A 23,602-nucleotide genomic window follows, 5' to 3' on the forward strand; every position below is an offset into this window, starting at 1 on the left:
GATAGATAGATAGATAGATAGATAGATAGATAGATAGATAGATAGATAGATAGATAGATAGATAGAAAATGAAAGGCAATCTTAGAGGTAAGGTGCTAGCAGTGGGGATGAGAGGGTGGGCCAGGTAGCTGAGAAGGCCTCTTGCAGAAGATGTGATTTGGGTAGAGTATTGAAGGAGGCTATGTACAACTAGTATGTGTCTGAGGCAAGCCTTGAATCCAGGTCTTTTTGACTTTGAGGCTATCTTTCTATTCATCTTTCAAAGTAAAAGGACACAGAAAATGCTTATGGAAACATTTATACATGAATTGTCTGTGCCTGCTAAAACAGTCCACGAACGTGCTGTTGTACTTTACTGTTTACATGCTTTTATTTACAGATTCCTCTGTCTAGAATGTCCTCTTCTACATCTCTAGAGATGACCTTTCCACAGTTGATCACAGTTTATCTCTAGGACCCAATTCTAGTCATGGCATCCATCCCAACCAGTTTTAGTGTGAGCCATGGGGTAAAATTTGCCTTATTGCGCTAGGATCTCTGATCCCTTCCAGCTCTGAGGTTCTGTGATAATGTGTACATTATAGCTATCTGTGATTGGTGTCTTATCTCTCTTTGCCTAGGAAAACTCCTCCCCTCAGGAAGGGTTTTACATTGTATTGTATTCATTAAATTGTAGGCTTCTTGAGGACAGGGGGTGCCTTTTGCCTCTTTTTGCATCTCCATCACTGGAACATAGTTGGTGCTTAATAAGTGTTGATTGATTGATGAAACTTATGCTATAAAGATGGCACATAAAGATAGTGTCTCCCCTTCTGCTCAGCAGACCCATACACATATATGTTGCTGCTGCTGGTGCTGTTGGTATTATGGTTATGTCTTTTTACATTTCCTAAAACTGCCTTGCTGGTTGACTAAGTGAGCTACATAAAATGGGGTTGGAGACAGAGGGCTGTGGGGGACAAGGAGCTTATTATGATGGAGCTTTCTCAGGCCTTGTATATTTCCAGAGGTTTTCTTTCCCTGGGGCTTGGTGAAGAGCACCCTTCCTCTCTGGTTCTGATTTTCTCTGATTGCTATAATCCTTCTGCCCTGTATACACAAAAGCCATTGAGGAGGTCAAGTTCCCTAGTGAGATTTGATTACACATTTGTGGTGTTGTCTTGTAAATGCAATTAGGAAGTGTTCACTTAGGACATCAGCTGCTTCCCTGGCAGCCAGGACTGAACTTTCAATTTACCCCCAGGATTTTCTTTCCAACTTTGCTCGCTCCTTAGGAATTGTCTTTTGGTGTTCTGCAGTTATGGGAAAGACCTTTGAGGATTTCAGCACTTGACTCCTCTTCTCACTTGGCTGATCTTTGGTCCTTTGCTAAGCTGATGTAACAGCTGTGCTTCTATCTCTCACTCCCAGCATCTTGCCTCCTTTTAGGGTGAGGTCTTTGGTTGAGGCTCTTACTGAGAGCAGGCCAAATTCTTTGGGGGAGATGAAAAGCCTTTGGCTACACTTTGGGGAACTCACCAGAAAACTGCTTCAGCCATTTTCTTAATTGAAATTTTTAAGTGGAGAGGAAATTCAGGGAAAAATTCCAGGAATTCTATCCATTATGATAATCTACAGTTATCAGAATGAAAGAGATTTATTAATTAACCTGACTTCTAAGCCCATCTCTATTAAGCTCTATTAAGAGTGGAATATACAGAGACTCATAGAATTCTACGGGTCAGAGGGCATTTTGAGGTCATCTTGTCTCTTCCTCTGTTTCTGGACAGGACCATGGTCAAACAATTCCAGGCAGAAAAGTCTGCTCTATTTATGAAGTTCTCTAAAGATGCCATTTCTGCAGTTTGTTACAGTTTATCTCATAATAATGTTTAACTCTATCTAAAAATTTTTTTGGTCTCCTCTAAGCCTAAACTAAGGTCCTTATGTCTCAATGTCAGCACATTTCTTTACATTTTTCCCCCTCAGTAGAGATGAGAAAGTAGCTAGTTACCTCTATCAGGAAGAGACCAAATCTAACCTCAAACACCTGCTAGCTATGTAACCCTAGGCAAGCCACCAAACCTTTCTTGAACTCAGTTTCCTCATCAGTAAAATAGGGGAGTTGGATTTAGAGGACCATAGATTTATTTTTATTCATTTTTTTGGTGAGGCAATCAGGGTTAAATGACTTGCTCAGGGTCACACAGCTAGTGAGTATCATGTGTCTGAGGCCGGATTTGAACTCAGGTCCTCCTGACTTCGGGGCCGGTGCTCTATCCACTGCACCACCAAGCTGCCCAGGACCATAGATTTAGAGCTAGGGAGGGTCTAGAGGTCATTGAGTCCCACTCCCACATTACAGAAATAAGTCACAGATTTGCCCAGGGTCTCATAGCTTGTCTGTGGCTGAGATTTGAGTGTAAATCTTCCTGACTCCAAATCCATAGCTCTCTTCATTAGTCCATGTAGGTGCCTCCGCTTTAAGGTCCCTTACAGCTCCAAACCTATCAACCTATGTTAAGACAACCTTTTATGTGTAGAATAAAGTTGACCAACTCATCTCTGTCCTTGATTTTTTTGCTATTGGTGGTCTTGTTTACTCAGGCTTTAAATCTTGGGAATGATCTCTGGTTCTTTTCTCACTCATTCACCTATATTCACAGAGTTGACAAATGCTTCTGAAGACCCTCAGAGCAATCCATTTATTTCCATGCTGACTGAGACCTTGTAGTCTCTGCCCTCATTACTTCTTGCCTGGATATTACTGTAGGAGCTTCCTAACTGGTTTCCAGTCCTTAGACCCTTAAATACATCTTATATTCTACTGCTAGTCTGATTCTTTATAGTACAGTTCTAAGAAGACCATTTCACCATTCAAAATTCTTAAATGGCTCCCCATTGCCTTCAGAACAAAGTTCAGACTACTTGGATTGGCCTATAAGGCCCTCCATGGTCAAGCCTTATTTCCCAGTACTCCTTCACATATATCCTAATTTTTAGTCTACACTGGGTTATTTGCTGTTCCCTGAAAGGGCAAGTAGAGGTAAGTAGGTAGTGAGGTGGATAAGGGTGTTAGGCCTGGAGTCAGGAAGATCTGAGTTCAAATATGGCCTTAGATACTTCCTAGGTGCGTGACCCTGGGAAAGTCATTTAACTTCTGCTTTAGTTTTTTCAACTATAAAACAGGAACAATAATAGCACATGACGTGAAGGGTTATTGTGAGGAACAAGCAAGACGATATTTGTAAAGTGCTTAGTACAGCGCCTGGGACGTAGTAGGTGCTTAAAAAATGATTATTTTCTTCTTTCCTTCCTGAATATCCTCTGTAGTTTTATGCCACTGTTGCCTTTGGTTAAGTTTTTTTTTAAACTTGGAATGCTCTTTCCTTCTTCTATGCCTATTGAAATCCTACCCATTCTTTGAGGGGCATTCTGGGAAGATGGCAGAGTAGGTCAGAAATTTCCATACTTCAAGGCCCAGATATTAAAGATTTTTAGGCAGAGGAACAAAGTGGTGAGATCTTTGCATAAGAAAGATAAATCTGGCAAGGATGTCAAGGATGGATTGGGGGTAGGAAGAAAATGAATGTCAAGAGCCATTAGGAGGCTTTCACAGTGGTCATGGTTGGTCATAATGAGGGCCTGCATAATTAGAGTGTTAGGAACAGGGCTAGAAAGTGGATGGATTCAAGAGAGATCGTATAGGTAGAATAGCCTGGACTCAGTAACTACTTGGATATGGGAAATAAGGTTAGAAGGAAGAGACAAAGATAACATTGAGTCAACAAACATGGGTAACTGAGTGAATGGTCACCATGCCACCATTCCCGTGCCAGTAATGGAAAAAGGAAAGTCCGGGTGGTAAGTAGTGATATCAGGATAGCCTGATGAGCTTCCTAACTGTGTTTTCTTCAGGGCTAGGCTGGGGTTTGGGGACTAAGTAAGATGGGGACCCTGAACTGATATTGATGATAACTTATTTTGGTGGAGGACATTGGTGTAGATTGGCTAATGGTCACCAGTCTCTACAGGCATAGGTATTGTTGATGCAAACAGGTGTCATAATTGTGTTCCAGGAGATAAAAAACTTGGGCCCTGATTTAGGGAAGACTTTTGAGGTAGGTAGAAAGTCCTGATCCTCTGAGGTTAACACTGCTCTCTAAGGGTACATTATCACCTTAGTTCTCGCCCTATCCCCAGCCCTTAGCAAACTGGTCCAGTTTATGTGGAATCAGCCCTAGTCTACCTGTTCTACCCTTGGGATCTATTTCCAAGGTATAACTTGTTCATCTTATAGGCCTGAAGAGTAATCATGGCCCCTTTCTATGTTTTTTGGGCTTATCCTACTTATTCAACCCATTCTGCTTATATCTTTATATCCTTTTACATCTGGTCTTGTTCTCTAAATGTTGGGGTATGGGTGGAGGTGCCTGGATTTTTTTCTCTGCCTTTAGGTCACTGATAAAGGGAAAGGTTTAATTTCTCCCTCTCTTACCTGCTCTGCTGTGGTCCTCAGGTGTCCCTTATAGGAGTCTTCCTTGGAAATGGAGGCTTTTGACCCAGGTTTCAGTAGCCAAAGGAATGAGCCACTTTCTTTTAATCAGTGGATCTGGCTGCAAAATTGTTTGGGCTTAATCTGTGGTATCCTGGAGTCTTAAATGCAAGGGAATAAACCACAGCTGTCTGCTGGCCAAATGCTGACATTTTGTACTTGATCAGTTAACCCAGCAATTGGCACGTTCTTAAAATCGACTCACTTCTGACAACCAGGTTAACAAACATATTAAACCAAACAAGGATTGATTTTTGCCCATGTATCTGAGACTGATCCCTTCCCAAGCTTAATAAATCTGAAATTAAAGCTGGGTCAATATATGTCATTCTGGGAAATAGTTTTTCCCAGCAGAGCCACCAAACAGAACCACAGAATCCCAGAGGCAGAAGGAGCCTCAAAGGAATTCTAGTCTAAGCTACATCCAAAGCATGGATCTCATATAAAACATTCCCAACAAACAGTTATTCAATTGGGTCCTCTTGGACCCAGTTTAATCCAACACATATTAAGTTTCTATTGTATCAAAGGCAGAGAAACAGCGTGGCATAATGGGTGGAGAGGTGGCCTTGGAGGCAAGAAGGTCTGGGTTCAAATCTCAATATTGGTACATGTGACTATGGGCAAGTTATTTAACCTCTCAGTGACTCTCTAAGACAAGGGAAACCTTAATCTGGGATTGATGAATTTGTTTTTTAAAAAAATTTGGATAACTGTTTCAATATAATTGATTTTCTTTGTAATTGTATTATATTTAATTGTAATTATAATCATTTTTTGGGTAATTGTTTTATATTTTATGCATTTAAGGACATGATTTTGAGAAGGGTTCAGTGGGCTCCATTAGATTGCCAAAGTGGGGTGCCTGATACAGAAAAGGTTGAGAACCCCTGTTTTAATACTATAAGTGAGAAAGGAGTTGCTAAGCTGAATTGGTGGAATTTCCACGATGAAATCCAAATCAGTATCACTGATCTCTTTGTTCCTTCATTCCCCCCCCCCCACCCCACAACCCTAACAAACCATGTCCAAAAAGCATTGTACTGCTCTGAGGGGACAGAGACAAAAACAATATCGTCCTTCTCTTCCAGGAGTTTACATTCTGTTAAGGGGATGCAACATGTCCATAGATGGTAAATATAAAGTCATTTGAGGAGCCAGCAGTAACATCTGGTATACATTATGTGTATGGGGGGGCAGTAAGAATGGGTTTGGGAATCAGAGAAGGCTTCATGGAAGAGATAGCACCTGATGTGAGCCTTGAGTGATGGTACCAAGTTCAGGAGTGAGTGAAATCTAAGCATGGGGATTGACTTGTTTGAATAAATGGAAGCAAGAGATGGAATGTCAATTCAGGGGTGGCTAGTTGAAATTCTTAGTTTGGTTGGAAAGTAGAGTGTAGGAAGAGGAATAATAGGAAATATGGCTTGAAAGTTAGGTTTTGGACTCAGACTCTGGAGAGCCTTAAATCAACAAATCAAGCATTTCTTAAGTGCTTACTATGTACCAGACAGCCAACAAGGATTTATGAGTGCTTACTATATGCCAGGGCTAGCTAGGCGAACAGTGTGCACTTGTGCGTGTGCACACACACACGCACACACACACACACACACACATTTGCAGATGAGTCAATTTCATTTTCCTTGATCTCTTTGGTGAATAGACCTAGCAGGGTATCACTAGGTCAGTATGAAATGCATAGTTTCATGACTTTGGGGGCATAGTTCCAGTTTTCCAGAATGGCAGTTCTGTGCATTAAAGTGTTTCTTTTCCCACGGAAAGATTCACCAACATTTGTCACTTCCTTTTGGTGTCATGTTTGTCAATCTGATGGGTGGGAGGTCGAATCTCAGAGGTGCTCTAATTTGCATTTCTCTATCAGTAATTTTTAGCATTTTTTTATATGGCCATTTAAAAGTCTGGTTTCCTTGGAAACCTTCCTGTTTATGTACTTTGGCTAACTAGAGAGTGGCTTTTAGATAGTATTTTCAAGGAGTTTAGCTGAAGGGGAGGAGAGATATATAGAATGATAAGCTCATAAACAGTAGGAGGAATTTTTAGAAGAGGAGACATGAGTGTGTTTGTGGGCAGTAGAGAGGTAACCAGGGGATGTGGACAGATTGAAGATTTGATGTCTTTCTTTTGATGTGTGTGTGTGTGTGTGTGTGTGTGTGTGTGTGTGTGTGTGTGTATGTGTATTTCTCTGTTTCCTAATTTTTAGTCTTTTTGTATTTACTGGCTTCTTTTCTGACAACTGGAAGGCGGGATGGCTGCATTGAATAAAGGGTGGTTTTTTTTTTGGTTGTTTTTTTGTTTTTGTTTTTAAGATGGGAGGGACCCAGATATGATCAAAATATGAGAAAGAAACTTTTAGATAGTGAGACAACGGAGATAAGCTGGGTGGCTCTAGAAATGTCTGTGCCTGTTTATCCATGGTAGATTTTTTGAAGTGTCATTCTGTTCTCAGGAGCCTCCAATATTACCTGTAGGGGTGAGGAGGCTCTTAGGGTATTTGCCAGGTAAAGCTGGCATGCTCCTAGACTTGCCTCCCTCCTTTCTCTGTCTGCTGGGGATCTTTCATACTCAGCAGGTTGCTATCTCTGGAAGGCACCCCTAGAATTCAGAGACTTAGACTTCAGAGAAATGACCCACAAAGAGGTGATGAATTCAAGATGCAGAATGATGTACATTTTTTTTGGATGTGTCCATTGCATGAATTTGTTTTGGTTGATTATGCATACTTGTTACAACGGTTTTGTTTTTCTCTTTTTCCAATGAGGTTGGGAGGTGGAAAGGAGAGAAAATAAATGCTTTTTGATTGAAAAAAAAACTGAAGTTTTTTTTTTTCTTAAAGCTAGACTAGGACTGAACATCCTTGAGTGGAGTGGGTTTAGGCGGGGTTCAGAGGTAGGGGCTGCTTTAGGTTTAACGTTATTTTTAGAGCTCAGCCCATGTTAGGGATAGAGGTGGATTTGGGAGATTACATAATAAGAGCTGAAAAGAGCTTTAGAAACCACCTAGCATAGTTCCTTGCCTAGAATGAGACTTAATAACAAAAGCTTGTTGACCGACTGGACCCATGGAAGGTTAATATTTTCCTTGAAGGTGCCCAGGTTCCGCCTCCTCCTCGAAGCATTTCCTGATCTATCACACTGTTAAAATAAATGCCCTCTTCCTTTTCAAATTTCTTGAATTTATCTGTTTCTCTGTTCCCTGATAGAATATAAACTTTCTGAGGGCAGGGATTGTTTTTCATTTTTTTCCTTGTATCCTCAGTGCTTAACATCATGTCCTGTATCTATAAGGACCTAATTAATAAATGTCTATTGAAGTAAATGAAAGAATGATGAATGGGATGACTTTCTGGAGGAGTTGGACGGAATAGGAGTGAGAGTGCAAGAAAAGGGGACAGATGCCTTGGCAAGCAGAAGGGCCCCCTCCTCAGAGACTACAGCAAAGAGATGCTGAATATAGATGCAGAGGGCTTGTACACGAAGAGTAGGGAGAATTGAAGGGACTCACAATGGATTGGCCTTGAATTTTCTCAGTAAAGTAGGGGGTAAGGCCATCTGGAGAGAGAGAGAATGTTGGGGGCTTGAAGAGAGAGAAGGTTTGGAAAAACTATTGCTAAGAGGATGACTTAGAGTGGAGCAGGATTGAAAGGTCACTCTTGAAGCAGAGGGGCTTGCCTAGAGTTCATTGCCCAAGGTGATTTCAGGACTCAATCTGTCCCTGTCTCTGCTTCTTTTTGCTAATGATCCCATGTATTTCCAGAAGCTCCATTTCCTCCCCCAGCTTTTGTGGGGCTGATTTGATTTTGGCCACAGGGTAGTTAAGAGACAAAAATTCTGTTTCCCCAATTGGAAAGGGTAGAGGCCTAATGGATAAATTGCCTCCTGTTTTTCCTCATTTTCTGATGACTCAGGCAACTTAGAGGTGGCTTCTGTTTTCTTTCTTGTTTGTCTTTACCTCTTTGCCCATATCAACATATTTCAGGCCCGGTCAAAGAGCAATCAGCTAGAGAGAGCAGCATGGTGTAGAAAATGTTGGTGTTAAGAGGTAGAAAACCAAGATACAGCATCTTAAATTAGCACTGTGACCTTGGACGTTACCTGGGCAAGTCACTTTATTGCCATTTCCACATGTAGAATGGGCATGGTAATACCTAACCTGCCTATTTAACAAGGCTGTTGAATGAAGAAGCTTGAGAGTATGATAGGACACATATGCAGGAAACATATGTGACCAGGAAACAAACATAGATTGCCTCTCTGATTCTTATGCTTCCTATGCTACAAAGCTGTGGCTATAACCTCATTGCTCTTTGCTGGACCTGCCACCCTTCGGTCACTGGTTTTTGTTTTTTACTGATCCTTGCCAGGAATTTCATATCAACAACTCTCTAGAGTATTTCTGTTCTTGCTAATCTTCATCTATGTAGTTATCATCTGCTAGGGATACTGTGGTTAGCAATACTCTCCTCTGTAGGGAGGGCTATAGCTCTGTTAGTTAACCTGCTCTTTCAACAACTATCCATGCTCGTTTGAAGGAGTGTTCTGCTTAAAAAGCCTCTCCCCTGCCAGAAAGGCTACAACTCTTTTAATCTGTTTTTTACCAGTCTTCTATTGTGCCTTAGTAATAGGCCTCAGCTGATAGGCTATCTTCATGGCTACCTGATGAGCTATCTTCCACCTGTGGGAGGTGATGTGATTAGTAAGCCTCTCTCCTGCTGTCCTTAGTCAAACCTTTCAATTGATGATTTTGAAGTTCCCTTCAACTCTTTTTGTTATCCTTTTAGGCCAATGGTAAGAATCTCTTCTGTACAACCAGACTGTACCACACTGTAACAAAGATCTAGGCTAAGTTCACATTTGTTATTTGAACTCTTCTGTTTGACATTTCTCATATTTTTGTTAACTAATTTTCTTCACCTCTATTATCTCCTTTTATTCAACTCTCATATAATATGCTCTAAAACTAGTCTTAGTTCTTGGGTCTTATACTTCCCTAGATGGAGAAATATGTTCAGGGCTCCACTTCCTCAAATGGAAAAAGATCTGATAAACTGAAGGAGGAAACTTTTAAACTCCTCCCTATCATCATGATGTTCTTCTGTTTTATACAGAGCATGAAGTGGGAGAAAAAAGGAAACAGGATATCTGGGGTATTGTTTTGATAGGAGAAATGAGGAAGTGATCTTGGAATTGCTGCTGCTGCTGTTTTACACTGTTGTTGAGTAATTTTCAGTTGTGTCCAACACTTTGTGACCCCGTTTTGGGGTTTTCTTGGCAGAGATGCTGGAGTGGTTTGCCATTTCCTTCTTCAGTTCATTTTACAGATGAGGAAACTGAGGCAAGCAGGGTTAAGTGACTTGCCCAGGGTCACCCAGCTAGTCAGTGTCTGAGGCTGAATTTGAACTCATGAAAGGTATCCTCCTGGTCCCAAGCCCAGTATTCTATCCAGTGGGTGGCCGTGATGCTCCTAATTTGGAATTAGAATACCTAAATTTCACTTACTAGCTGTGTGGCCTTGGACAAGTTACTCTGACACTCAATTCTCCCCAAGAATTAGTGCTATCACAAGGTAGAATGGGCTGCCTTGGGAGGGAGTAGAAGTTATAAGCCCCTTCTTTTTTATTGATTTATTTTGATTTATCAATAATCACTTCCATAAGCTTTTGATTTTTAAATTTTTTGCCCCCCCTTCCTCCCCAAGACAGCATGCAATCTGATATAGGTTATACATATACATTCCTATTAAACATATTTTCACATTAGTGATGGTGAAAAAACAGAAGAAAAAAATTAGCAAATAGTATACTTCGATCTGCATTCAAACTCCATAGTTCTCTCTTTGGATGTGGATAGCATTTTCCATCATAAGACCTTTGGAGATATATTAGATCCTATAAGCCCCTTCTTATAGAGTCAAGAGAATGTGGATCAAGGGGGTATGGTAGAGATGAGTACTGGGAAAAGGCTGGACCAGGTGACCTCTGAGGCCTCTTCCAGCTCCGAGATTCTGTGGTTCTCTGGTTTCTCCATAGGTACAGGTGTGATATAACTTTGAGGATTTGAGTAATAACCATCAGATCAATCAGTTAAGGGATAATTGGTAGTCTTTTAGAGGATAGTTTCAGGAGAGTGTTGGGGTTTGGAAGTCAGACAATAAGGGGTTATAAGAGTGAGTGTGTAGTAAGGAAGTAGAGGCAGGAAGTGTAGACTCCTCTTTCTAGGAGTTTAATATAAAGAAACAAAGGAGAGAAATGAATGGTAACTTGAAAGGATGAGAGTATTAAGTGAAAGGTTGGTTGTTTTTTCTTTTTTTTTTTTAAGGAGTAGCCAGAATGGCTTCAGATTCTCCTAAAAAGGAGGCTGCCAATTTTCACTCACCCAAATTTAGTTCCTGTGTATGGTGAACTTTGAAATAAAATGTACAAATTGGGTGTTCAAATGAAAAATATACTTTTCTTATTTTTTCATACAAAGTTGGAGTGAGCTCTACGGAGATCATGGCTGGTACTCCGTGTCTGTCCAGCCCTGGCCTTCAGGACAGAATGAGAGTGGATTGTTTTGTACCTTCAGAAAGGACTGTGACCCTCAAAACGGCTATATCTGTAAGTATATTCTGGATTCTCAATAGTCAATAAATGTTTCCAGGTCTGCTATAGTCCGGGGATACAAAAAGAGACAAAAGACAGTGCCTGCCCTCAATCTAATGGGGAGATAATAAGCAAATGAATATGTGCAAACAGGCTGTATACAGGAAAAATAGGAAATAATTAAGAGACGGAAGGCACTAGAATTAAGAGGAGTTGGGAAAGTCTACTTATAGAAGATGAGATTTTAGTTGGGACTTAAAGGAAGACAGGGAGGTCAGTAGAGAGTGGAGGAGGGAGAATATCCCAGGAAAGGGGGATGGCTAGAGAGAATATCTGGAGCTAAGAGATGTAGCATCTTGTTCATGGAATATCCAGGAGGTCAGTGTCACTGAATTGAACAATACATGAAAGGGAGTAAGGTGTGGGAAGACTGGAAAGGCAGAAGGAGGCTCTTTGTATGCCAAACATGGAATATTGTATTTGATCCTGGAGATCAAATTTATTTGATAGAAAGCCACTGGGAGTGACCAGTCCCATATGGCCATCTGTGTGATTTTACTAAAGCCATTTCACTATTCTAGGGCTCATTTCTCCTTCATTTGTAAAACAAGGGGGTTGGAATGGAGTGCCTTCTACCCTGACATTCTGAACATATAAATTCTATGAGACAATATATGTTGGTGCTTAAGCTTAGGGAAGCCACTTCAGGGGCAGACAATTGACCCTATTAAGTTCTTGGAAGCATAAATGTCACTTTTGAGATATATATTCTTTAACATAATTTTTAAAATTCTGAACTTAACATCAAAATAATTAGGCACAATTTCCATCTACAAAGTACAACAGCAAAAGAGGATTATATGTGAAGCTGCAAATACCTATTATATGTAATTTCCTTTTTAAAAAAGCTAAAAAAATTCAACATGCTCCTTTCAAAGCTGTCCTGCCTGTTTATGTTTCCTTCTGAACTTCCTTTGCTTTTCATTTGTTCATTTTAAAAATGCTCTGATGGTGGATAGAGCACTGGCCCTGGAGTCAGGAGGACCTGAGTTCAAATCCGGCCTCATACATTTGACACTTAACTAGCTGTGCGACCCTGGGCAAGTACTTAACCCCACTGCCTAGCCCAAAAAAATGCTTCGATGACCCTTTTTTTCTTTTTTTTTTTTTTTGTAAGCAGCACCACCACTAACGCCCTTTTCTACCCCCCTTTATTCCCACCCAAAAAAAAAAACAAAGTTATTATAATGTAACCAATAACCATAATCAAGGAAAACAAATACACACATTTGCTTGGTTCAACAATGTATTCTTGCTTTGCACCTTGAGTTCATCACTTGCCTGTGAGGAAGTGGGTTATGTGTTTTATCAGTGGCCTTCTGTAATTATGATAGATCGTTGCATGGATCTGAATTCTTAGGTCTTTCAAAGTTGTTTTTCTTTACAAGTTATTTTTTACTGTATACATGATTCTCTTGGTTCTGATCACTTTACTTTGCATCACTTCATACAAGTCTTCCCAGATTTCTCTTAAGTATGATCCCTTTTGTTATTTCTTACATTACAGTTATAGTCTGTTACATTCATACAGCATACTTTATTCAGTCATTCTCCCAGTTGATGTGAACTTCCATAATTTCAATTCTTTGCTACAACAAAAAAGAGCTGCTATAAATAGTTTAATAAATGTTGAGGCCTTTTTCTATCTCTATTATCTCTTTGAGGGATAAGCCTAGTTGGTCATATGGCTGGGTCAAAGGTCATATCAAGTTTTTGTGACTTTATGGGCATAGATTCAAATTGCTTTCAAGAATGACTAGACCAAGTTCAGCTCCGCCAACAATGTATTAGTGTGCCTGTGTGCCCACAGTTCTTCTAATAATTACAGTTTTCCACTTATCAGCCTGATGAGTATGAGGCAGAACCTCAGAGCTTCTTTAATTTGCATTTCTCTAGTTATTGGTGATTTTCAGTATTTTTACATATGTTATTGATAGCTTGAATTTGCCTCTTTGAGAACTGCTTTGTATCCTTTAGACATTATTGGGAAATGGTGCTTGTTCTTCTTTGAATCAGTTGTGTTCTTTAAAAAAATAAGTTTTACTGATGTTTAATGTATATTATAAGTCACTGGTAGTTCTCAAGTGTTACCCTTCTTTTCCCTCTTAGGACTCTTTAGTGTAACAAAGAAGAGTTAAGCAAAACAAAAATGGTGTTCTTTTGGCCATTTAAATATGTTATTTGATGGAAGAAAAGCAGCATAGTATAATGGTAGAAGGCTGGTCTCATAGCCAGGAAGAACAGGGTTTAAGTACTATCTTTGGTATTAGCTGGGAGAAGAAGAAAACAAACATCTATTAAGAGCCTGCTCTGTGCCAGGCACTATATTAAGCACTTCACAATTATTATCTCATTTAATCCTTAAAACAACCCTGGGAGATGGATATTATTATTATCCCCATTTTACAGTTGAGGAAACTGAGATAGGCATGGGTTGAGTGACTTGCCCAGGGTCACACAGCTAGTAAGTGTCTGAGGTCACATTTGAACTCAGGTCTTCCGGACTCCAGGACCAGCACTGTATCCCCTGTGCCACTAGCTGCCTCTGGTACAGGCTCTGGCAATCATTTCATCTTTCAGTCAATGGTATAGGCATGTCTCTAAGATCTTATAAGAGAAGATTTATTGGTTGAAGCTTTTGTAAACAAAGGCACTCACATATCAGTTGAAGGGATGGAAACCTTTGAATAGAGGTGAGTCAAAGCACTGTTTATTTTCCATTTTTCAGTGTGGCATAGGGAAGGAAAGCTGCTAACCACAAACTGACTCAAGGGCTATTAGAAAAGAGTGAAGGAAGTAAGATTGGGGAGCCTGGGCTATGCTCTAAGGCAAGGCTGAGGACGTGGAGGAGCAAACTGGTTGTTGACATTTATAAGTGGTAGGGGGAGGAACAGATACACAGCACTATCAGTAAAGAGTCGTTGGCACCTAAAAATGGTTTCATCCTTTAGCAATGTAAAACATCTCTGTTAGGTGACTGTTAGTTTTCCAGTACACTTCCTAGTTGAATGTAAGCTAGGTGAAAGCAGGGAATCTTGTTTGTTTGAGATCAAATGAGATAATATTCATGAAGCACTTAGCACAGTGCTTGGCACACAGTAGGTACTTAATAAATGCTTATTCCCTGCCCCTCACCCCAGACACACACCTTTTGTCTTTGTAACACCAGCATCTAGCAAAGTACCCTGCACGTGGCTGGTGATAATTAATAAGTAATCAATAAATGCTTAGTTAATAAATGCTTGGATCAGATTTGACTTTGTTTTGTGAATTTGTTTTTCATTTATATCATAATATAGTTTTATATTATATTACCTTATCCCATTCATAGTCACGTCATTTGGGAACCAGTTGAAGGGAATGTTTTGCTTGACTGTTGAGGCCAGAGGAGAAAAGCATTGGGAAGGCCATTATAGCTGCCTTAATATATCTGAGGCTGTCTCATGGGAGAAAGAAAATAGATTGTTTCTGTATCGCCCCAGAAGGTAGAACTACAGCTAGTAGGTAAAAGTTCCAGGAAAATTTATTTTGTCTAAACGTAAAGAATAGTTTCAACCTCCTCCCCATTTAGGAATCTCTTCTATATCAACTGATCTACTTGCGGTTCTCTAAATTCATTGTTCCTATACAAAGGCACAGAAGTGGGAGATGGGTAGGAGATTGGAACTATTCTTTACTTTGAAGCTAAATAAATTTCCCTGGAACTTTTACCCACTCAGTCAGTTGACAAAGAAAATATTCCTGAATGGGTAGGAAATTGGAATATATGACCCCTAAATCCCTTCCAATTTTATGATTCCTATAATGAAAAGTACACTAGACTTAGGATCAGATGCCTTTTGCTGGAGTCTCACCATCTCTCATTAAAATCTGTATGATTTTGGCCAACTGCACCCCAAGTCTCAGTTTCCTCAACTGTACAATGAGAATAATATTACCTGTCTCACAAGATTGTTGAGAGGATCAAATGAAATAATATATAGAAAGCACCATATAAGGTAGGTAACGTTATCATTATCCTTTTTAACTTACGAACTGCTTTAGGGTAGAGGGCGTGTTTTCCTTTTCTCATAACACCTAGCACAATGCTGGACACATAGTAGGCATCTATTGGATTAAATTATAATCAAAACTCATTCTCTTTGGGAGCCATTGGAACTTGAGATGAATTGACATTCCAGGCTCCAAATGCCAGGCATCAGAAAACCTTTGTAATAATCCATTTTGAGTGATCTGTAGAAGGCTAGCTTATTTCAGTCCATTGATTTTTCCCTTATTTAGCTAGACAGTTCATGATCAGCGGAGGGAAGGGGTTGGAGGATGAACCGGGCTGCTCATAAAATAAAACAGTGGTCAAATATCCTTCACCGATAAAGGTTATCGTTTAACCATCCCACTGCTGACGAGGAGGGAGTGGGGAAAAGTTAGGGAGAGAACCTGCATGAATGATACAATGTGACTTCAATCAAAGCAGACTCAAAAACAAAAAGGACAGAATCAAGATATAATCAGAATTTTAGAGCTGGAAGAAACCTTTGAGATCATTTAGTTTAGGGGTTCTTAACTTGGGATCCATGAATGGATTTCAGGGGGTCAGTAAACTTGGTTGGCCAGAAATACATTTTTGTTTCAATAGAATTGGGTCCCTTTGTAGTTCTATGCATTTTACTTTATGCATTTTAAACACGTTATTCTGAGAAGGGGTCCATAGACTTTACTAGACTGCCAAGAAGATGCATGACACGTCAAAGTTGTGTGCCCCTGCTCTAGTGCAATGCTCTTATTTTGCAGATGAAGAAACTAATATTGAGGCCACATAAGATGTTATCTTTACATCTATGATGGAGTATGAGCACTTTGGAAATGCCCTGTTGGGGTGATGAGGGAACTTGTTGGCACATTTACTCTGTTGTTTCCCCCAGTCCAGTGGTTCTTCAAGTGTTTGGTATACAGATTATTTAAGAGAGGACCTAAAACCCCAGAGACTGTCTTAGTAATAGCTAGCACTTATATAGTGCTTTTAAGATTTACAACAAATTTTACAAATATTACCTCATTTTATTCTCACAACAACTTTGGGAGGTTATTATTATCTCCATTTAATAGATGAGAAAACTGAGGCATTTGCCCAGGGTCACCCAACTAGTAAGGATTTGAGGTCATATTTGAGCTCAAGTCTTTATGACTCCAAGTCCAGTGATCTATGTACTATGGCATCCCTAGCTGCCATTTTGGCACTGGGGATAAAAACTAAACGCCTTAGCAGAATTCACGTGAGGATTGGTTCTGTTTTGAGAGACAGAGGATAGAGTTCTGGATTTGAAGAGAGGACGACCTGAGTGATTTCACAAAGGGGAGAAGATTCACAATTGGGAAGGGAGTCAGGAAATGAGGAGGGGACGCCTGGGCCGAACCTTGAAGAGATTCCAAGGTGGCTCTCAGGATGAAGACAGACTGGGTTTAGTCTAAAGCTGAGACACTCTGGATTTGAAGAACCATATAGATAGGTGGCCTGTATGAATATACAGAAGACAGTGAAGCAGCCTGACATTTTTTTTAAAGCTTATTTTTATATTATGTGATGTTGAAACTTGGTGGGTGGGTAGGAGATCTTCCAAGGAAGAAAGGAAGATTGGGAAGGGGGAGAGAGGGGGAAGTTAAGTGAATGTTTACTGGCAACTGGCCATTAAAGACATTTCCCCCTGACTACTTTGGTCCTCAATAATCTCTCAGTCCTCTAGAAGTCATAAGCATTTATTGTTTGTCCCACTTGTCTGACACTTGGCACAGACTGCTGCATGATATTTCCTGTCTGATTATTTAACTTTCAGATGTACAAGCCTTATGGCCTCAGCTAGATTGTAACCTCAAGAGAAGAAGCAAGGGAAAATGGAAAGAATAGTGAATTTCAAGTCCCGTATTTGCCATTTGTTAGCTACGTGACTTTGGATAATCCCTTTACTTTTCCAAACCTTGATTTCTTCATCTATAAAATGGGCATAAAAACCCTTGTACTGCTTAACTCACAAAGTGGTGATGAGGATAGGATAAACTGAGGTAATGCATGTCAAGGGCTTTGTGATAAAAAAAAATGCTCTGAAAATATGCTCTCATTGTTGCTGTTATTACTTTACTTGATTTAACAAGAGTTTATTATGGGCCCTTATATAATGGGCACCGTGTTAGATGCTAGAGGAAACAGAAAACAGAAAACAGTCCCTGCCTTCAAGGAGCTTACAGTCTTCTTTTGTGTGTGTGTGTGTGTGTATGGTGTGTGCACAGATAAATAAATACAAGGTAGTTTATGGAGGGGGTGAGTGCCAACAATTAGGAGAATCAAGAAAGGCTTTAAGTAAGAAATGGTACTTGAAGCCTGAAGGAAGCTAAGGATTCTCAAAGGTGGGGGGTGAGGAGGGAGTATTGTGGGGAGTAGGGAGAGCCAGGGCCAAGGCATGGAGGCAGAAAGTAGAAAGGTGCAGTTCAGAGAGCAGCAAGTTGGTGGGTCTGGCTGGAACAAAGAATGTGTGAAGGTGAAATAATCCCAAAAGGAATCCTGCAGCCTGAGAAGCCTGTCTGCTGAGTCCTTCCACAAGGTCAGTGTTTCTGTGTGTCTACCCCTGTGATTAGCACAGTGCTGAGCCTATAGTAGGTAATGATCAAGAAATACTTGAGTGAATTAGATGAATGGATTGTGGCACAATGGATAAATCTCTGGGTCTGAGTCAGGAAGACCTAAGCTCAAACCCAGCCTTAGATACTTACTGGCTGTATGATCTTGGGTAAGTCACTTAACCTCTATCTGCCTCAATTTCCTCAACTGTAAAATGCAGATGATAATAGTGCCTACTTACCTCCCTGCATTGTTGTGAGGATCAAATGAGATAATATTTGTAAAGTGCTTAGCGTAGCATCTGAAGCACCTACTGGTGCTATATGAATGCTAGCTGTTATGATGATGACGATGTTGACGAGCTATCTCCAACATTTCTTGAGGTTGCTTTTCCACTTTCCCAGCATTCCAGGAACAGTCCCTATCTCCCCCAAATCTCCCCCACCTCCACGCCTTTGAGGTGGTCGTGGAGGCTTTTGGGCAATCAGGTCGATGGAAGTGGCAGGGCTGGATCTGGAACCCTGGGGTCCTCTTTGGCCAAGTTTACTCAAGGGCCCAGGCTCCCATTTGGGGGAAGGCAGATGAGCACGGCTGATTTCCTCCAGGGCCTTTGTGTGTGAGTCAGCCTACGGAAGTTGCATTCATTTATTTTAATTTAAACAGGACCAATCTCATCTTGGAAAGTTTCATTGCAGGCTCTGTGCCTTTCTTTCATTTTGGCTTTATGTTCTGGAGAAGAGGGGGAGGGGAATGGCAGCATATTGAATTTGATGTTTGCAGTGTTTTCTCCTCATTGTCTTCTTCTTCTTCTTTTTTTTTTTTTCCAGAGGAGGCATTGGGGGAAATTTACTGGCTTGTCAATGAAGCCATTGCTCATCCACAGTCCAGAAAGGAAAAGAAAAAGAGCATAAATTCATAGACAAAGTCTCAGGAAAGGAATAAATCATTTAGAAAACATTTCCTTGAGAAATCATTGAAGCCTTACACTATCATTTTCTTTCTGGGTCCTCCTGTCAAATACATCTTCCGAACATGAAACGGGATCACATTTTTCCTTTTTCTTTCTTTATTATTCTTCCAGCTGTTCACCAGCAGCTGGATAATTGTAGTATTGGGCTAAGGCAGGAGGAGATTGCATAGGAGATGAGGGAAAGCGGACAGGGTCGTTGGTTCCTGATTGTTTGAGGGCTGGACGTGTAGTTGGTGAATTATTCGCTGTCTTTGTCTCTCTTTAGGTCACTTCTTGCTAATCCTGTAGCCAGCGAATAGCTCAAGGTAGAGTGATGAGTTGGAACTCAAATTGATAGCCAGTAACTGAACATTTTTTTTCTCCTAGGGCAAAAACAGTTGAGGAGGGGGGCAGTCACACCTGAAGAAGGGGGATCTGTGTGGCCTGGGGTGTTTGGTGGAGTGGAAGGCAGGCTAAGGAGAGGGGTGCCTTGGTGATGGAGCACAGGAACACAATTTTAAAGCTAAAGGGGATTTTAGAAGCTATGAAGTTTAATATTTTCATTTTACAAATGAAGAAAGTGGAGTCATAGAGAGGTTAATTGATTTTTTTGATGTCACACAGCTTGTAAGTGTCTGAGGTAGGATTTGAACCCAGGTCTTAATGACTTCAAATGTAGTGCGCCTTCTGTTATACCATGATGCCCCTAGGGGTGGAGGCTGCACTATATAGGTAGAGACAGTGATTACTACCAGCTAAATTATGCCATCCTGGATTTCAGGGCCTTGGATCAAAGTCCGATTTGCTCCCCACAATTTGTCCTGTGCCAGTTATGGTTCTGAGTGATGCCATTTATTTGTAACACTGGTAAAAGATTTGATGGTGAAAAAAATTAAATTTTTGGCTCAAATGAGCAGTTTGGGTTATCACAGTAGGCTTAATTATTGGGGCCATTTCAGTCCTCTACTACTACAAATAATTGAAAACTGGCTGCTTCTCCACACACACACACACACACACACACACACACACACACACACACACACTGCTGTTTTTGTCACTTCAAACCCCTAAATTGGGTTGCTTCCTCTTGGAGACCAAACCTACAATTCTAGGAGCTGATAGGGGGCACGACTTGGGTGCCCAGGTAATATGCCCTTAGTTGGTAGGTTCATTTCACATAAGGAAGAGAGGAGACATTGAGGATGAAAGAGAGAGAAAAAAGATTGAAGGACAACTGAAAGGCAGAAGCAATTAAAGCCCAGGATGTAGCCAATTACGGTTTTTTGCCCTGTAGAAATGTAATAAGAATAATATTAGCATGCACTTAAATAACACTTTACAGTTACAAACACATAATTATCTCATTTGTTCCTTATAATACCGGTCCTGTGACATGGGTAATGCAAGGAATATTATCCTTCATTTATAGCTAGCAAGACTGAGGTTTAAGCTAGGTGTATAATTTTGGATGCACATGGGGCATGAACCCACGACATCTGTTTCCAAGTCCAGAGTTAATTTTTTATTATAACAATGTATTCTGTTGTTGTTGTTCAGTCATGTCTGACTCTTTGTGACCCCATCTGGGGTTTTCTTGGTAGGGATGCTGGAGTGCTTTGGCATCGCTTTCTCCAGCTCATTTTATAGATGAAGAAACTGAGGTTTAAGTGACTTGCTCAGGGTCACCCAGCTAGTACGAGTCTGAGAGCAGATTTGAACTCAGGAGAATGAGTCTTCCTGACTCCAGGCCTGGCGCTCTGTCTACTGTGCCACCTAGCTGCTCTGGAAAAGAAGGTATAAATGTTATTAGCACTATCCACATTTACATATCAAAATTAGGGAGCCATCTCCAGTTGTCCTGATCTATAACTTGCCACTGGACCCAGGCGACTCTAGAGGATTAAGTGAGGCTGGTGACTTTGAACAGCCCTTCCTCACTTAAATCCAATTCGCTTGCATGTCATGGCATCACCTTCCTGATATCATGGTGCTTTTTGAGAACGAAGAACAAATAACAACAACACCAGAATTAAGAGAGAATAATACCATTATAAGCAATTTCTAAAGAAATAATAAACATAGGCACAGACTAGTAGTGCCTTCTTTCTAATCTAAACTACTTTTAATCACTGCTTACTTTGTGTCTGGCTCCCTTTTCCAGGAAGAGGTAAAACTTCAAATTTAGGAGTAGACCTTCCCTAGTTGTGGTTCTGGCTCCCCTATTTTGCTGGATCCTAGGGGGTAATGATTTGCTGTTTTAGGCATGAAAAACATTTAAATGGATCTTATTAGAACAAAGACATCATCTCCCACAGCTGTCACCAAAACCCTATCCAAAAACTCTCTGCACTGTACTTTTCTTTTCCCCCTTGGGCTTCCAGATTACCCTTTCAGCCATGATAACTTCATTTTATATATCAGAAAGGAACCAAAAAGAAGAAATAAATCCCAGGGAGTGGGGCATGTGTTCTGTAGACAAGCCTGCCACCACAGTACAATATGTGATTAGAGGTACTACAGAGTACAGTGCTTAGCTCTTCTGTTACTAAATTAGTCTCCAGTTTCCATATTGTTTCTCCACCTCTTTATTTGCCTTTTATATGAATGCTTCCTTAACATTAAAAGGTTTTCTGTACTGATACAGAATCCCAGTGTTTTTGTTTTTGTTTTCTTTTTGGAATTCTGTCTTAAATCTTAGGTCAATTTTGTTCCCCCCCCCTTGTTTCTTTTCTAGGATTTTGTCTTTTCTCCATTCTGCACTTTTAAAGCACATTTTGAATACAATCTAAAAGTTTCAAAATCAAGTTACACACAGGCTTTCCAACAGGCTTCTGTATATTTGATACCTTCTCACTATCTCCATGAAAGCAGAGAAATACTGCAATGCCTATTTTATGGATGAGCAAACTGAGAAAGAGAAATTCAGCGTGATGCTCTGAAAATCAGATTGACTTAAGTGAATTCTCTTAACATGTTAGTGGAGGTTCTAATAAGTAATGCCTGCTAATGATGAATGTTGCCTGTGACTGTTCTTGTCTCTATATTTTTGCTCACATTTTTCCCTTCCTGGAATTTCTGCTTTCCCTCTTTCTTTCCTCTTCACCTCTCCAGGTCTATACCTCCTTAAGGGTCCAGCTAATGGTTCCAATTCAGAGTGATAGTTCCCTCCCTCGAATAGTATCCTATATTACTGGATTTATTTTGATTGAATAAACATTTAAGTACCTATTATGCCCAATATTCCATATGGTGCTAATGATTTAAAGAGAGAATGAGCCATAGTTTCTCACCCTCAAACAACTTACAGTTTAATGGGTGGATAAGACAATGGCACAAATAGTTCTAAATGCTTAGAGCTTAGGTCTAAACAGACTGGTATCAGATTTGAGAAGGTAGAGATCTCTTCGAGCTGGGAAAATCAGTTGTCCCCACACCACTGCAAGTGTTGGTATTTCAGGTGGGGAAGAGAAGCAGTAGCATTGAGAAAATGTGGATTGCACCGATGCCTTAGTTACCATGAAGACACCATGCAGGTAGAGCACAGGGGTGGTTCTTGGCCTCTTGCCTCGGCCCATAATAGGGAAATGTCTTGGAAGGACAGGCAGGAAGTTCATGTGGCAGCTTGAGTAATAATATGTATTGTGGTGTAGATCATGGGTATCAAAATCAAATAAAAAGGGGACAGGGAGGGACACCGTCCACTAATCCTTCTATGAGGATCCCTGTGGCCTATATATTGACTTATTTTTAAAAATGTAATGTCACCTATGTTTATTGCATTTTTATTTATTTTGTTAAATATTTCTCAATTTTATTTTAATCTGCTTCAGTACACTCAGGTGGGTTGTGACCGCTAGGCCAAGATCTCTATTGTAAATATCATGGGCAGCTAGGTGGCTCAGTGGATAGAGCATTGGGCCTGGAGTCAGAAAGACTCATCTTCTTGAGTTTAAATCTGGTCTTAGACATTTATTGGCTGTGTGACCCTGGGCAAATCACTTAACTCTGTTTGCCTCAGTTTACTTATCAATAAAATGAGCAGGAGAAGGAATGGGAAACCACTCTAGTATCTTTGCCAAGAAAACCCCACATGGGATCACAAAGAGTCGGATATGACTGAAATGAACAAAAAATATATAATGCATTTTAATATTGGGAGAGGCAGGTAGGTGGCTTAGTGGATAGAGCACTGGGCCTAGAGTCAGGAAGACCTGAGTTCAAATGCAGCTACAGATACTTACTAGCTGTGTGACCCTGGGCAAGTCACTTCAACCAGTTTGCCTCAATTTTTCATTATCTGTAAAATGAGCCGAGAAGGAAATGACAAACCACTCCAGCATCTCTGCCAAGAAAACCCCAAATGAGGTCCCAGAGAGTCAGATATGACTGAAAACAACTGAATAACAAGTGCTGGATTTGGAGTCAGAGGACCCGGGTTTTCATCCTGGATCATTCTATCTATGTGGGTAACTTCAGTTATCTGAGGTTGGAATCGATGACCACTAAGATTGGGCTACTTGGCGGCTAAGTTCCCTTCTTACTCAAAGACAAGGTTGCTCTAAGACCTGGCATCCATGGACTCATCTGTGGCCAGATTTCGGGAGGCCTGTGAATTTGAGCAGAAAAAAAAATTAAATCTATACTTTTAATAACCTCTAACTGAAATTGAGCATTGCCTTCAAATGTGAATATAGGCAATAAACTACAGTAGAATTGGGCTCTGCCCGATTGCCAAAGGGGTCCATGATACCCAGAAGGAGAAAAGCTTCTGCTCTAAAACTATGACATTCATTTCCAAGCCACCCTCGCCATGTTGGTGCAGTTTCTCTCTCACCCAAATGC

General features: G+C 40.5%; 1 protein-coding gene across 1 annotated transcript in view; it reads left to right on the forward strand.

The window, feature by feature from the left end:
* Positions 1 to 23,602, forward strand: part of LOC114042653 (heparan-alpha-glucosaminide N-acetyltransferase-like) — a 354,161-nt gene that overhangs the window by 19,351 nt on the left and 311,208 nt on the right. The window contains exon 4 of the mRNA XM_027861344.1: positions 11,026 to 11,153. Within this exon, the coding sequence (XP_027717145.1) occupies positions 11,026 to 11,153 (128 nt within the window). The remainder of the gene's footprint in view (positions 1 to 11,025; positions 11,154 to 23,602) is intronic.

Source organism: Vombatus ursinus, unplaced genomic scaffold (genome assembly GCF_900497805.2).
Source record: "Vombatus ursinus unplaced genomic scaffold, bare-nosed wombat genome assembly UNPS02000749.1, whole genome shotgun sequence".
In the NCBI taxonomy this organism is placed as follows: Eukaryota; Metazoa; Chordata; class Mammalia; order Diprotodontia; family Vombatidae; genus Vombatus; species Vombatus ursinus.